The following is a 15,718-nucleotide window of genomic DNA, read 5'->3' as shown; positions in this document are numbered from 1 at the left end:
ACTTGCAAATAAGAACAATTTTGCTCAGCTGTGCACATCTGTATGCCCACAAAATGTAGGACCATGTATATCAATATCGATGGGCCAACTACTGTCAACGGTATTTTAGAGATAAGAAAGAAAACGATATTAACTAGAACTATAGAAAAGAATCATTGAGGGTTCTCGAGGATTTGCAACTTCCATTCTCTCTAGCTATCATTCTAAAGTCAAACTGAACTGCAATTAGGTAATAAATCTCCAATATTCTAAATTACAGCCAAATTTTAAAACTATCCATATCATTAAAAAAAAATCCGGTGTACATGTTGGAATCTTGGAGACTACAAGAGCGATACCCATACTACCCACAAGACATTACAGCTGCACACGGAAAATACATCCACTGTCATTTCAGGTAGTCCAGGGAAATTGTAAAAATTTGTGAAATTTAGAGGTTTTTCCTTTACAAATAAATAAAAAAGAAATCGGCCTCCCTTGAACAAATCTAACCAGTGTGGACTGTCAATAATGGGTGGGCTTTGTTGTTGTTGTTGCTACTGTCCGAACTCTGCTTTAAGCGTCTAACTGAGTTATCCCAAGACACAAGTGATGTTAAGCACTAAATCTTAAATTGAAGTTGGATAGTTGGAGTTGCATTAATAAACGTTCTTCTTTCTTTCTGGGTATTGAGTACAAGTGGGGGAACTAAAAACATGAGGACCGATTGAATAAAGGGCTGGACTTCGTCTTTATTGAATTTCTACTTTTTACATAATTTTATTGTATAAACAGACTATAGATAGAGTGGAGCTTCCAAGTTCCAACCCGTTTCATAAATTTAAAAGGAGAAGAAGAAGAAGCAGCAGAAAGTTCCCAATCTTTGGTTAGGGGTGTGAATAGTGCCATGTGAGGAGCAAATCGGGTCTCCAACTGTAGCATTAAATCTCCCTCCCCAGTTCCAGAATGTAGCAGAAGGTCCCAATCTTTGGTTAGGGGTGTTAACGATATTCGAAAATTCAATTTCGAATTTGAGATTTAAAATAATCGAATTGAATTTGGATAATTCAAATATTTAATCGGTCAAATTCAGATATGACCTGATTCGATTCGATAAATAATCAAATTTGACCAATTATTTAATTTTATATAATATATAAAATATCTAAATGTATTATATAAATAATTTATATATTTATATACTTTATAGAAATAAAATATTTATTTTATATATTTATTAATTACCTAAAATAATTAATTGGTTGAATTCAAATCGATTCGAATATTTAATCGAAATCGAATATTAATTTTCAATATCCATTGGATATTAAATCGAATTCAAATATCAAATTTTCTAATCGGATTCAAATTCGAATATTGCTTCATTGAGTTCGAATTCGACCTGTTTACACCCCCAAACTTTGGTTTGCCGCTCCTCATGATGATGGGCATAGGACTATCGTAAGGGGCTGATCTGGGACCCTCGTTCTGGGTCCTTTTTCTTAATATGCATTGGGTATTGGCAATTTCCAAATGTCCTAATTTAAGAATTGGGCCCTCCATAGCCCAAGCCCAAAGTAAGTTGACATTAGACATTAGAGCGTTTTCTTCACCATACTTCATTTTAATTCTTCTTCAATACAAATTTTCTTGAACAGGTTTTGCGTTCTTATGGTGACATTAGCATTCCTATGAAGTCACAGGAAAAGAAATTAACTCTATACACAAAATTAATTAACAATTAAAAAAAATTGAATCCAAAGTAATCAAATTCTGAGGCAACTCTGCTTTTATAGTCTTAACTTTTGCAGATAGAACAAATAAATTAGCTTCCAAAGTAATCAAATTCTGAGGCATCCGCCATTGGGATAAACCCAAACACTACAATCCAGCATTGCAAATCTATTTTCTTGAAAGGATGTCATTCACGTAGACTTTTCATATTCCTCAATATAATTATCAATCGCATGAAAATAATCAACATGGTCTTTCGATTTTTATATTTATGGGTTTGGAAAATGAACTTGGTTTTCCTCTTCAGGATAGAGCCGAGCGGTTTCGATTATGGACTTTTGCTGTTTTTTTTATAAGTATATAGATGGAGTAAAGCAGTTAAAGCTGCAGGAAGACTTAATTGGTTCATCTACAGAATTAAACAAACTAGTTAGAGTCCGGCCAACAACTGAAATGCGGAGACAAACATTGTCAAAGGGAATTTGACAATTAAGGTGCATGCAATTGTCGTTGGGTTTCTGCTTCATAAAAAACTTCAGAGAGAGAGACGCCAAGTGCGTGGCAAATTTTGAAAAATGTAACATGTAGTAAAAGCCCACAGTGTAAACGGGTTTTCATGTGTGGCCTTCGCTTGACTAAACTGGCGATTTAAAAATTGAAACCGGGGAATAAATAACGTACGTCAACCTTACTGTATGGGGGTGGGATCTGGGCGAAGCGCTCTCAGTGAAGAGCAGATCCGATGTCTGCTGGGGAGTGGAGAGGCTCAGGCTCAGGTTCAAGCTCAAGCTCAAGCTCAGGCCAAAAAGAAAGGATTATGAAGAGTTTTTTCTTGGTCGATAGACGTCTCCGACGCCAGCGATTCAAAAAAGTGGAAGGAAACAAGAAGATTCACAAATCGAGGGGTCACATCTCCCACGTCACGACCTACCAACTGCTAAATGTTTTTACACAAATTCTACGTCATTGACCTAGACTGTCTTTGTTTGTTATTTGAATGACAAATTTTACGTCATTGACCTAGACTGTCTCTGTTATTTAAATGCCCTGGAGTCTTGCCAAAATATGTTATAGATATTATTTCAGCATTTCTCTAATTACGCGGATTTATACGTACATATTTTGCAAAAGTAATCATTGATTTACGTATGCAGTTACTGTTTGGGAAACCTTCGTTTTAGCATTTCCTTTGTCGGGTAGGCGCTTATTCATTGTTTTGCTGACGTAGTGTCTAATGGCGCCTAAGTATCAATAAATGGATTTATTATTATTTAATGAATAAATGCCCACAGTTCCAAATACATATTCAATTTTTACAGTTTTAGGCCTCAGTTGGGGTGTCTCTCCGTGAGGGTTGTTAGTTTTTTAGAAGTCTGGTGGTTCGCTTTTCAATCTTTTTCCGTTTTCGTTGGAGAAAAATCCTTTTGCCGAAAGACCACATTCCAAAAAGACGCAAGAAGCTCAATTCAAGCTTATTTCGAGAAGTTAGAAAGAGATTCTTGCCTTTATTTTGCCTGCTCAAGACTTACCTGCCAAGGTCATTATGTAAAAACTCATGATGTCTTTTGGCTGTTCAAAAAAGACTTGCCAAACAGCACTTCACTTAAATTAAATAATAATAATAATAAGATTTTAGCTTTGATTTTCATTTTTAGGCTCAGTTTATTTCCGGTACAAATTTCATTTGAACTAGTGTAATAGTGTAAATGCATGGGAGCGTAAAAAGGCTGAGAATAATCAAGTAAATTCTGATTTACATTTGCTTTATATTCGATTTTGCCTTATTTGTTGATGAGACGAAAAATGAAGTAGGAACAAGGGAGGGGATTATTTTTCTAGGAATAAGATACGATGCAAAGATGATGCGGTTCCTATTTTATATGAGAAAGACTTTTACATAAATAAAAAAGTGGTGAAAATTTTACATTAGTTTTTGAAATGCAAAACTTACACTACCGAACCAATATATAGAAAGGAGACAAGAAGTACAATTTTTTAACTAAGTAAGAATGTAAATTGTCAAAAACAAAACTGAAGTAGCAATCAAACATAACCTTAAAACTTAAAAAAAAAAAAAAGAAAAATTGTACCGAAGTTTCCTGAAATTGAAGGAAGGTCACATGAGCCAACAAGGAGAATGTTTTACAATTTAATTGCATATTAAATATTAATGACAGGCTGAGAGGCCCATTACCCCCTTATTCTTCTTGGGTGTACATGGTTTGTCCAAGTCCAATCCTACTATTGGACCAAAGGCCCATACTTCAAATTAATAAGACCTACTCGCATTATATTTAATTTATATGTGCATTTATATTATCATTTTTTTTTTAATTCCTTGTTTGTTCTCTGCTGGCGGTGATAGAGCTCAGTGGGTATTTTATTTTTCAGTTGGCACAACTAATATTAAATAGTAATGCCATTATTCGTCATCCATCAAATTAATTTAGTAACTACAGATGGTGGCGTTGCATTTTCAATCATTTTCATTTAAATCATTTCTGTAAGTTGGAATATAAATATACCCATTACCCAAACTTGTCTCCTTTTTTTTAATATTCAATTACTATTTCTGAATAAAAATTTTAATCAAATAAAACACAAAGAAAGTAAAATAAAGCGAAAGCCTCATTAAACAAATTAAGGAACCAAGTATGGGATGGTGGAATTCCTTTGACTTTTTTTGTTTGCCGTATTTTTTGGGGGGGGGATGTTAGAAGGTGAGGAGGGAAATTTCTTAACAAACTTCGTAAATTTCTCTCAAAACTTTTTCGAAAAAAAATAATAATTTCTTAAAGCACTTTTCCTCAACTTCCTTTTTATCTCTTATATTTTACCAAACCAAATACAGCATGTCAAGTCTATCTTCTAGGATAGAGAGATGAATAAATAATAAAGAAACACAACGGAACAAATATAAATTCCTCAAATGGCTCAAAACATGGGAGCTCCTTGACATTGTTTAGAGGAAACATTAAATAAAACTTTCACATTTTTATTTAAATTTTCACTGTGAAAATTAAAAAAAAAAATGGCATTGCCTCGATCGTGGGAAATAAAGTATTAAGAGCTAAATCTACAATAAAGGTGCTTGAATCAATAAAATTGCAAAGGAAGCTGCAGATACACTAGAGAAGGAGAATATCCGACACCATTCGGGGTGAGAACTTTTGGCTGCAGTGCAATTCTTGTTTGGCTGCAAAATTTTTACTCAATTCACTAACAGTGCAAATTTTGCATCCCAAAAACTGATGCAAAATTTGCACCACCTTCCTCCTATGTGCTCACTTCTTCCTCGTATAAAGTGGATCATCTTGCACCATACTTTGTTCGTAGATAGCTGATTCTCCTCCTACTTTCATTTAAAGTAGAGGTCATTTTATTTTATATCTCACAAATAAACAAAATAAAGTCAAATTTGAAGCAACCATAATTTACATGCAGCCCTTTGGCATTCCCATGCATTTACACCAATGCAAATGAAATTTGTACTGCAATCAAATACAACTTAAATAATTTTATTTTTCTGGTTGGGAATTTGCTTACAAATTATAAAACCAAAACGAATGATGAATGCCTCAGTGCACATGAATCCTTTCTTATTCAATTATTGGATGGACCGGGATTATATATTGCTCATGTCCACGCATGTCCTAATATTTCTTTTGCAAAGATAAGTTACATAGAATTAATACAGATTTTGTTATATTAGGTTGTAGCTTGTACACCAAATTCTTAATTCATGTTGGCTGTCATATGGCCTATGAGTTTTCAAGCCCTCTCAATCTTCATTCATCTCCATAAACAAATGGATATGTTTTGATGCCCATGAATATATGATACATGAAAAAATATATATGGCAAGTGGCAAAATATCTACCAATGTGGCAAAATTTGTGACACATGGGTAAATACATGTCATGTGAAAAATTTGTGTCATATGGCAATATTATATATATATATATATATATATATATATATATTATATTATGTGGCAAATTTGTAATATATGAGAAAATATATGCAAACTTGATGTCTATAAATGTGACAAAATATATGCGACATGTCACAACAATAGAGTATAGGTCATATGACATTTTTATATTATAAATTTCAGCAAATAATAAGTTGGCACATGAGATTTATCATGTCACATGTGGTAAACCAACATGGCGTAACTACATATTTATTTATGATTTTATTAAAAGCTTGTTTTAAAAACAATATTTACTGAATTGCAAAAGACACGGTAGAAATGAAAAACATACTTCATGCTCTTGTACTTCAAAAAATACAAAAGCAGTAAAGCCATTTTAGTTTGATGGAAAAAGACAGAAATAGAAAGTTGATAGAAAATAATTGTATCAAAACTTTACTTTTAATCTTCTATTTCTCTCTTATTTTCTACCAAACCAAATATATATCGAGAAGTAATTTAGATAAGGATTTAATTAACCCGGTTATGTTAAATTTGATAGGAAACAAGATAGAAACGGAAAGTTGATAGAAGTTTCTATCAAACCAAACTTATCCTATGAGCGCTCACACGTAAGAAAATTAATTTTGATAAGGATTTAATTAACCCACAAATCTAGGTTTTTCCTTCTTCACCTTTTATTCATTTAGTACTCCTTTTGGGCAATTTCCTAGATTTAGACAATTAATAGAGCATTGTAGTTAATGGTTACGCCTTTAATTATACATGATAAACAAATAAAAATATACTTGTGCATACGTTTGTGTGCCGATGGGTGTTTTTGTAAAATAGAAAACATGACTGGTTAAAATAAGAAATTTAACAACTCAGGGGGTGTCGTGTGCCATTTTTGTTATTGGTAGGAAAATGAGGAGTAAATAATAAAAAAAATCAAGGAAATTAATTAGGATCAGCCGATCAGGAAAACAAAAGTTATAACTGGCCTGAAATTCTAAACTTTGCTAGAATTATCTTCCGAAGACACAGCCTAAGGACAAGGGGATAGCTAGGACTAGGAGAGAGACTCATCATCCAAACAGTGTTCTATTTTAAGTAATTTTCCTACGTCTTTTCTTTTGGAATACAACACCTTCCGAATCAAACCAATACATTCATCTCAACAACAATTCTACTCTCAGAACTTCGCTCCGGTTCCTTTTAAATACAGACTAGTTTCAGGCCTTTCGATCGATATTTCAATCTTCTTCTACTTTGTCTCTTCCTTCTGCATCTGTGCAATACTCTGCAACCATGGGAACCCAAACTACATACGACCAGAACTCCACTGTCTCCGACAAGGTAACCTCCCTCTTTCTCTCTCTCTCTCTCTCTCTCTGAGTCTCTGTATGTGTTTTGAAGTTTTTCTTATTGATTTCTTGGATATGGGTTGCCTTCACTCTCAAGTATCTTGCTATGATGTCAGTGGTGAAGCCTCAGTTATGTTTTCCTTTTTCTTCCGTTATAGCTCCATTGAATCACTGCTCTTTATTTTCCCGTTGATGGGAGATGGAACTCAACTGAATCACTGCTATGTATTAGCTTTTGGCCTTTACATACCCAGCACTCTCTCTCTCTCTCTCTCTGCACTGATTTGGTCAAGTTAGAAAACCACGAGATCGCTCACCTGATTTGTGAACTGTTATGTTGGTCACTCGAATTTAATGGCTTCCTTCACTGCTATGTATTAGCTTTTGGCCTTTACATACCCAGCACTCTCTTTTGATCTTTGACTTGCAACGCAACGTCGTTCCACTGGTTGCTTTTATAAACTTTTTATATATTTTTTGAAAATTGAAGTTCGTTGCAACTTGTCTTCTCCTGTATTTGTCTTTTGTTCAATACCTGATTTTTTTTTTTTTTTGCATTGAAAAAATAGAGTTGGTATCTCTCTTCATCTGTCAACTGAAATGTAATTTACAACTTAGCTCCTCTGTTCTACTGTGATTGGGTGCTGTGGCCTTTTGCCCTTTTCAAAAAAAAAAAAAAAAACTCAGAGAGAGAAAATTTGATGATTTATTTTAATTTTATCTCTTGGAATTTCTTTTTCTACCAGTTCAAGAAAATTTCAGTAAGGAATTAACTGGTGCAAATTATGGTATATCTTTTTCGTTTTAATTGGTTTAATATTAATACGGAAAGCATGAGGAACCGCGTGCTTTGTGTGAGTGAGAGATCACTCCAATCTCCAAAAGCTCCGTCCTGATCCATCCATGTGATTTGTTGGTACCATTCCTTACAGTTGGACATGTAACGCTAGGCCAATCACAATACGCCACATTGGACATTAGTTTGATGACGTGGCATGAGGCAACGTAGGTCGTAGGGTAGAGAGGTGACAACTTTTCTCTCCTTCAAAGTTGAGGGAAAGCACTCCCCTGGCCTCCACCGGTGGGCACGTAGCCATCCTTATTTTCAGGCTGACGCTATCACTCTCAGTCTCACTCTGGTTATCCCGTCCGCTCTGCGTTGGGCGTTGCTTGTGCTGCCATCCATGATTTGAGATTTCTGATTCTCCCTCTGTCCAGTGAGTATTTGCAGAATCGTACACGTGGCAAATATCCTGGGTCTCCCTCCCGAGATGGTCCTACTAATATTTTGACTAACCAATCAGACGGCTGGGATACACATACACTGTCAAGTATGGTGGCCCCACAAGGACGACTTTTTGTTTTCCTGCCTGCAGCGTGTAAAAGGCGCATGAGCCATTCATGACCACATCACCAAATGGAAGGAAAATTGAGAAGCAATTTCCTATGGTATTAACTATCGACCAGTCCTGATTCGTTGTCAAAACTTGAAAATGGAGATTCTGTGATCCGCAAATCCCGAACCAAAAAAATATCTCACAACGGCTTTTCTTCTTTGATACCTCAACAGTTTATTTTATTATTTTTTCGCTAACAAACTTATTTGGTCACTATGTATGGAAAGATACCCAGCAGACTACAGAGATTCGAAAATCTGTTCTAGGAATCAGGCTCGATACTTGTACTCTGTTACCAACTCAAACCCCTTACTTTTATTACCTTGTCAATTCTATCTATAAGTAACCCAGTTCATTCCATCACACATTCTTTTTATATCAGTTTGTTTATTGGTTCATTTCTGAGTGCTTTCTGGTTGTTGGATTTTAGTTCTCTTTTCAGTTTATATATATCTTGGCTTGTGATTGATTATTCTGGGTGAAAACTTAAGAAGAAATTACGACAAAAATGGTTGATGTTAAATCTCAGAACCAGGAACCGGCTAAGGAGAAGCAAATCGACGACTGGCTTCCCATCACTTCTTCGAGGAATGCTAAGTGGTGGTACTCAACCTTTCACAATGTCACCGCCATGGTTGGAGCTGGAGTACTCAGCCTGCCTTTTGCCATGTCGGAGCTCGGATGGTATGTTTATCCAAGCGACGATGATTTGTTTTCCCAAAATCAGATATCTGATATTGCTGAAGAAGCAAACCCAAGTTTTTATTTTCCGGTTGCAACTGATGTTTTCATCGCTTACCCATCAAAATTAAGTTGGAAATCTTACTTGTTTGTTTAATTTGGTTTTAATTCCTAATTAGGGGTCCTGGTGTGGCCATACTTGTGTTGTCTTGGGTCATCACTCTGTACACCTTGTGGCAAATGGTCGAGATGCATGAGATGGTTCCAGGGAAGCGGTTCGACAGATACCATGAGTTGGGTCAATATGCCTTTGGCGAGAAGCTTGGTCTCTGGATCGTTGTACCCCAGCAGCTGGTAGTCGAAGTTGGTGTCAACATAGTTTACATGGTTACTGGAGGGCAATCCTTGAAGAAGTTTCATGATACAGTGTGTAGCAGCTGCAAGGATATTAAGCGCAGCTACTTCATCATGATCTTTGCTTCTATCCACTTTGTCCTCTCTCAACTTCCCAACTTTAACTCCATTTCTGGTGTCTCTTTGGCTGCAGCAGTCATGTCCTTGAGGTACCCTCTCTCTCTCTCTCTCTCTCTAGATCTCTCTCTCTCTCTCTGCTGAAGATGCTGAAGATGTGGTTTTGTAGTTATTCAACCATTGCTTGGGGAGCTTCTGTTGATAAGGGAGTTCAAGCAGATGTGCAGTATGGGTACAAATCCGAGAGCACTGCTGGAACCGTGCTTAACTTCTTTAGCGCCTTGGGCGATGTGGCATTTGCATATGCTGGGCACAATGTTGTCTTGGAGATTCAAGCAACCATCCCTTCAACTCCTGAGAGGCCATCCAAGAAACCCATGTGGAAGGGTGTCATCTTTGCCTATATTATTGTGGCTGCTTGTTACTTCCCGGTTGCATTGATCGGCTATTGGATGTTTGGCAACTCTGTTGCAGACAATATTCTCATCTCACTGGAGAAGCCTGCTTGGTTAATTGCCATGGCCAACATGTTTGTTGTCATTCACGTTATTGGAAGCTATCAGGTGAAGCTTAATTAATTAATGGGATTCTCCTCTTTTTTTTTATTCTTCTTCTTCTTAAACCATTAATTAATTACCACCATGACCTTTCTTTGTGCTGTTTTAGATTTATGCGATGCCAGTGTTTGACATGATAGAAACAGTGTTGGTTAAGAAACTGCATTTCACCCCTGGACTTAGACTCCGTTTGATTGCTCGCACTTCATATGTTGGTAGGTTCTTTACATTCTTTCTTTCACTGACTGTAATTAAATTTCAGTGCTTGGATTGGTTTCTGTTGCTTCTTTTCTGTGTCTGTCTGAACCTTCATATTTCCATCGCTTTTGCAGCATTAACAATGTTCATTGCTATGACGTTCCCTTTCTTTGGTGGGCTTCTTGGATTCTTTGGAGGGTTTGCTTTTGCACCAACTACCTACTTTGTAAGCCAAAAATTCTCAATTTTATGAATAAATAATTTGAATAATTGCATTACAACCTTCGACAATGAATAGCTAACAAACTTAATCATGCTTGTATTCTTTATAGCTCCCTTGCATCATGTGGCTCGCCATTTACAAGCCTAAAAGGTTCAGCTTATCTTGGATTACCAATTGGGTAATGCTTAATTATAGCTCTCTCTCTCTCTCTCTCTCTGCTAGTCTGCTGTTTTGAAGAATATACTAATAACCAACTTTTGCACAATGTATTTCCAGATTTGCATCATACTGGGTCTTATGTTGATGATTTTTTCACCCATTGGTGGGCTAAGGCAGATAATTATCCAGGCCAAAACCTACAAGTTTTATTCATGATCATCTTCTGCTAACATTACAAGAGGACAGAATGCTTAGAGGGATCCATATGATGACAATGGAGAGAATGTTGATATATATATATACCCAAAGCTGACAGCTGCTGGTTGGATGTCGTGAGTTTTTAAGTAAATAGGACTTATGACTTGGTTCTTCTTGCAATTTCGTTCTATACGTACCGATAGATAGGTGGACTGTGTATATGAGCACAAAATAAAAGGGTTATTTTTCACCGAGTTTCGTGTTTGTTTTCGAACTGCTTCTCTGCATTTGTGTTTGTGAATGAACTCTATTCTTCCATGCTTTCTCTATTATCATCGTGTAAAGTTGATGTGAATTTGGAAATAAATATTTTCAGGGTTCCTACCAGTTTCAACTGAAAAGTTACTGATGTTCTAGTGATAAATTAATTAAAAGAAAGCTACTTAAATATACCCTATGGGTTCCAAACATAGCATTCAACCGTTAATATTCACGGAAAAAAAATAAAATGTCCTTGATGACTCTTGTTTGAATTTTCAAAATATACCAGCACGGCAGAAGAGGAAACCTTTCTACGGAAGAGAATCTAACGTCATAAACCCAATAGAATCCTTTGAGTCCTTCCTCTCCTCGATCGGCTGGGAACTGATAGTTGAAAACACATTCTTCTTGAATTCCCTACAAAAAACCTAGTGTTTTTACAATTAAGGCTGCGTTTGGAAACAATACAAATAGAGTGTAAATCCTAGTTCAGGGTAAATTTAAATTCTTTTCACTTTTGTCTGTGTTTGGCAACATTACATTTATGCATTGACAAATTACAAACCAATGCATATTCACATTGATAATAAGATGTAAAAGTACATCAATAAATTTGCATTTAAATGAGCTTTTAATAATAAGATGTAAAAGTACATCAATAAATTTGCATTCAAATGGGCTTTTAATAAAAAAAAGCATATGCTTTATTAGAATTCATGTTTGCATCAATTACAACTAAAAGCCTATTTGGTAAGAAGATAAATTTGTCAGTGTAAAACTAACCCAATTTTACAATTTATATTAACCGTTTTACACCATATTTACATTCACACTTATTTTCATCGTTTCCAAACGCAGCCTAATTTTCTAGATTAAGCAAAAAGAAATGGTGAATGTAATTCAGATGATTAGATGATTTTGAATCCTGAAGAAGAGGCCTGGATGGAGACTTAGAATTTTGTATATCATCGTCAAGGCGAGACAGACACTCTCTCATTGTAATTTTTCTTTGGTATTGTTATCTAAGCTTGGCTAGAATTGTTCCGTCAATGGTATTATTACCCACAACCTGAGAAATGCTCCCATTTAGTTGGGAAAGAATACGAATACAATTTTGTAGAGTGTAACAACCTTGTATTTTGTATGTATTTACACTGTTGTTGGGGACTGGGGAGCCATACTCTTCAGCCCATTATTATGGGTGCATCTCAAATTGGGCTTTTGTCAAAATTTAAATGGGCCTGGCCCGAAGGTCCAAACCCAAAGCTGTGTAAAATGGTAACTAGGGCCAACCTGAGTTGTACCCCTTAGCCATTATATGAGCTTCCCCTGTGGCCCTGTCACCAATGCTTCAGTTGTGCCTTTTTCCTTCATATGGTCTGGCTGGTGCAAAAAGAGCCCAGATCTCCTAAAAACATAGAAATTGTGCAAACACCCTGAAAAGCATAAGCATCCAGCTGAACATCAGAAATACTTGAATGTAAAGTTCACGAGGATTCCTGATATGCTATGGTTGGCATGTAATGATCAACAGCTTAATGGAACAGAAGATGATCCTAAGCAGCTTATCAAGAAAAAGAAATCATTATCTGAAATTGTAATTTCAACCATCTACAATCCCATCTCTGAGACCTTTCTCATGGCGGGAGATATTGAACTTGAAATTACAGATTCAGATGCGGGGGAGGTTGAAATGCATGCTATGCTACTAGCAACACTTGCTAGTGATTCACATTAAGGGAGACTGCTCTGTGGTCATCCCACGCATCAATTGTCCAATGGAATGCGGATGATCACAGTCAGGGAAAACAATAAAAACAAGGCTTAAACGAATGTGGATGGAAGGTCTGCTTATGTGATTAAAAACTAAAAGGGAGCATTTCTTGGATTATCACATTTATTTAGTAGTATGTTGTATCATTTCATCACCTGTTTATCTTTGGTAATAGTGGAGATTTTAGATGATTCCATGATTCAAAGTATCGATACGATATGCCCGATACGGGGCGTATCATATCGTATACGTTCCAAAATGCCGTATCTTTTGAAAAAGATACGTTCCAAAACGCCTGTTTCCAGGTGTTTTGGACCCCCAATTTTTTTAATAATAAAAAATATCTTATAAGCTTCCCAAAAAACTAAACTTTGAAAAAAAAAAAGTATGTATAAGTACGGATACGCTACGACCGAAACTCGTATCGTATCGATACTTTGAACCTTGGATGATTCTATAGGCATTCCTTTTCTATACCTTTCTTATGCAGGATTCTAAGTGAGATGAACATGAAGATACAAAAGGAGAATCCTTGGCCAATCCAGCCAACAGATCGATGTAAAACCCTCTATCCAGAGCCATTTGATTTTACGCCTAGAACCACTGGGAATAAGCTCAACTCTGTAAACCTATCCAAACTTTTGAGTAACCATTTTTGTCAACGAACAAAAAGTTTCTCCTTGGATAAGCCTTTAGATATAGAGTGCCAGAGTGTACTCTGGATCTACTACCTACAAATTGTTTACCCAGAACACCACCGTTGTGTATTGGGAATATCTCACCATGAATGATAAGGAAGATATTCCCAATGCGCAGCTGTAATTTCCCGTAGGTAGGGATGTGGGAACAACCCGCAGATCTGAGCCGGCCAGAGTGGTGTACAAGAATAAGTTGAGAATCCTGAGGACGACATAATTGGGAGGATCCATCCAAGTAAAAAGGTACTCTTTGTTCTTGAGTCACCGACCACCAACCAGGTTGCAGGTTTACATTGTATTTTGTGTGTTCTTACAAGTTTTCCTTTGGTCCAGATCTCTTGAAAGCAACATAAGAAGGCATGCAAGTGCAGATTGGTTAGTTAATTTAGGTAATAGGGGAAGGGTCAATTTTACTTCTTTGTAATGCGGATCAGAGGGGAAGAACTATCCCCAGGCTTGTGTTTTTGTGTAGCTTCTTGTGATTATCTTCCTTTATACCAAAACAAATAAAATAAATTAATGACATAAGAATTGTCATTCACCGATATTTTCTTTTGAAGCATGGACTCCTTAGTCCTTGTAGAATCTTTGGTCTCTGAATGAAGTGTTCTCTTCTGGCATGGTTGAAGTCTATCTTTTTTTTTTTTTTTCCAAAATAGAAAGGAAGCACTGAAAAGTGAAAATAAAAAGATTAAAGATAAATGATTATACCCTCCTACAGGCTACAGGGAGACAGGGAGATAAAAGCCTAGCAATAAAATGAGGAGAAAAGAAAAAGAAACAAAAGATTCATAAGTTCTGGCTTTATGACTTATGAGACATCCATAATGTAAAAGAAAATGATTGTATTTTATATTTCAATGGTATCAATATTTGGACGAATGAGATATTCCATTAAGGTAGCGACAGCACATACCTGTAAATGTTAAGTGTTACATCTGTCACCCAGAACAGAAGTACTCTATATATGAGAACAGGGATCACAATAATGTCTTATGAGTTCTATCATGCATCTAGTGGAAAAGCAAAATGTTACTTTCCAGCAGAAACTTTATCCTACCATAAGGTAGATATTACTTGATGACATCCATGTAGCGATGAAGTTATCACACCAAAAACCAGATGACGCGTAAGAATCCAATACATGCAACACTGGCATGATGTATCACCCGTCTAGATGAATGATGAATCAATTCAACATAACCTAACCTACCTACATGCTACAGGCTACAGCTTACCTGTTCTGTTGCACAGCTACCGTCCCTTGGGAATTGAAATGACGGAGAGTGGGAAGTAAAGTGCATCTCTGTAAATCCTGGTAACTTGGCTAAGCCTATAAGCATTGGACAGGGCACCTTTGCAGTAACTGCCATGGAAATGTTGACACAAGAAGTATCTCAGTAATCTGCATGTCAGCCTTCAGCTGTAAGGTTGAGCATGATCCTCGGGGCAGATGTGCTTCACTGATCCAAGAGCTTATCTATGAAACAGAAGAAAAAACTATGTAATGGGAGAATACTCAAAGCAACAGTTAAATCCAATACTAAATTGATGGCAATCGAGTGATAAACTTTGATGAGAGGTCCGTGTTCTGTTTGATGACATGACATGGCTTGAGCATCATCAGCAAGGGTTAGCTTAAAATGGGAAGGAAGAAGTTTGGGGGGTGCTAATTTTCTGATTTATTTATTTTAGCAAAGTGTGTTATTTATTTAGTTTGGGTGTTCTTCGGCCTACACTGGGATGAGTTGACCCAGTCTTTAAATTGTGCCATTCGTTTGCTGTTTGTAGGATTGTGCATCAGGTGAGGGGAAAATAGGAGAGAAACGAAACGTTTCAATTACTTTTACTCTTCTTTAACTCATTGGTTAAGCTTTACCATTAGGCTCAGTTTGGAAGGAGTACAAATACAAATATGTGCAGTGCAAATGCATACAAACTAATACAAAATATAAGGTTTTGTACTCCTTCCAAACTGAGCCTTAGAAACATTGGTTAACCCTTTTGTTTACCAATAGTGAAGATGCATTTTATTAGCTTTGTTGTGAAGCTAACAAATCCAGGAACAAAACAACCGATTTGCAAGTGAAAAATCAGAAGGAAAA

The 15,718-nt window shown here is 36.2% G+C and overlaps 1 protein-coding gene across 1 annotated transcript; it reads left to right on the top strand.

Annotated features, from left to right (window-relative positions):
• Nucleotides 1–6,804: 6,804 nt before the first annotated feature.
• On the top strand, nucleotides 6,805–11,133 carry LOC104591641 (lysine histidine transporter 1-like). Its single transcript, XM_010250576.2, has 8 exons — nucleotides 6,805–6,988; nucleotides 8,923–9,077; nucleotides 9,254–9,637; nucleotides 9,715–10,108; nucleotides 10,212–10,317; nucleotides 10,435–10,526; nucleotides 10,633–10,701; nucleotides 10,800–11,133. Exons 1-8 carry the CDS (start codon nucleotides 6,941–6,943, stop codon nucleotides 10,896–10,898), a joined length of 1,347 nt encoding a protein of 448 aa, XP_010248878.1. The 5' UTR covers nucleotides 6,805–6,940; the 3' UTR covers nucleotides 10,899–11,133.
• The last annotated feature ends 4,585 nt before the right edge of the window (nucleotides 11,134–15,718 follow it).

The sequence above is a fragment of the Nelumbo nucifera genome, chromosome 4 (genome assembly GCF_055504915.1).
Source record: "Nelumbo nucifera cultivar China Antique chromosome 4, China Antique-T2T, whole genome shotgun sequence".
NCBI lineage: Eukaryota > Viridiplantae > Streptophyta > Magnoliopsida > Proteales > Nelumbonaceae > Nelumbo > Nelumbo nucifera.
Note: the sequence above shows the minus strand (reverse complement) of the source record. Positions and strands in the feature narration are given on the sequence as shown.

What these genes read in the sequence shown, in the direction of transcription:
- LOC104591641 (XM_010250576.2), top strand. Translation starts at nt 6,941, where the DNA reads ATGGGAACCCAAACTACATACGACCAGAACTCCACTGTCTCCGACAAG. An exon ending in GCAGCAGTCATGTCCTTGAG is followed by an intron (nt 9,638 to 9,714) that starts GTACCCTCTCTC and finishes GTGGTTTTGTAG; the next exon opens with TTATTCAACCATTGCTTGGG. An exon ending in TGCTCGCACTTCATATGTTG is followed by an intron (nt 10,318 to 10,434) that starts GTAGGTTCTTTA and finishes TCGCTTTTGCAG; the next exon opens with CATTAACAATGTTCATTGCT.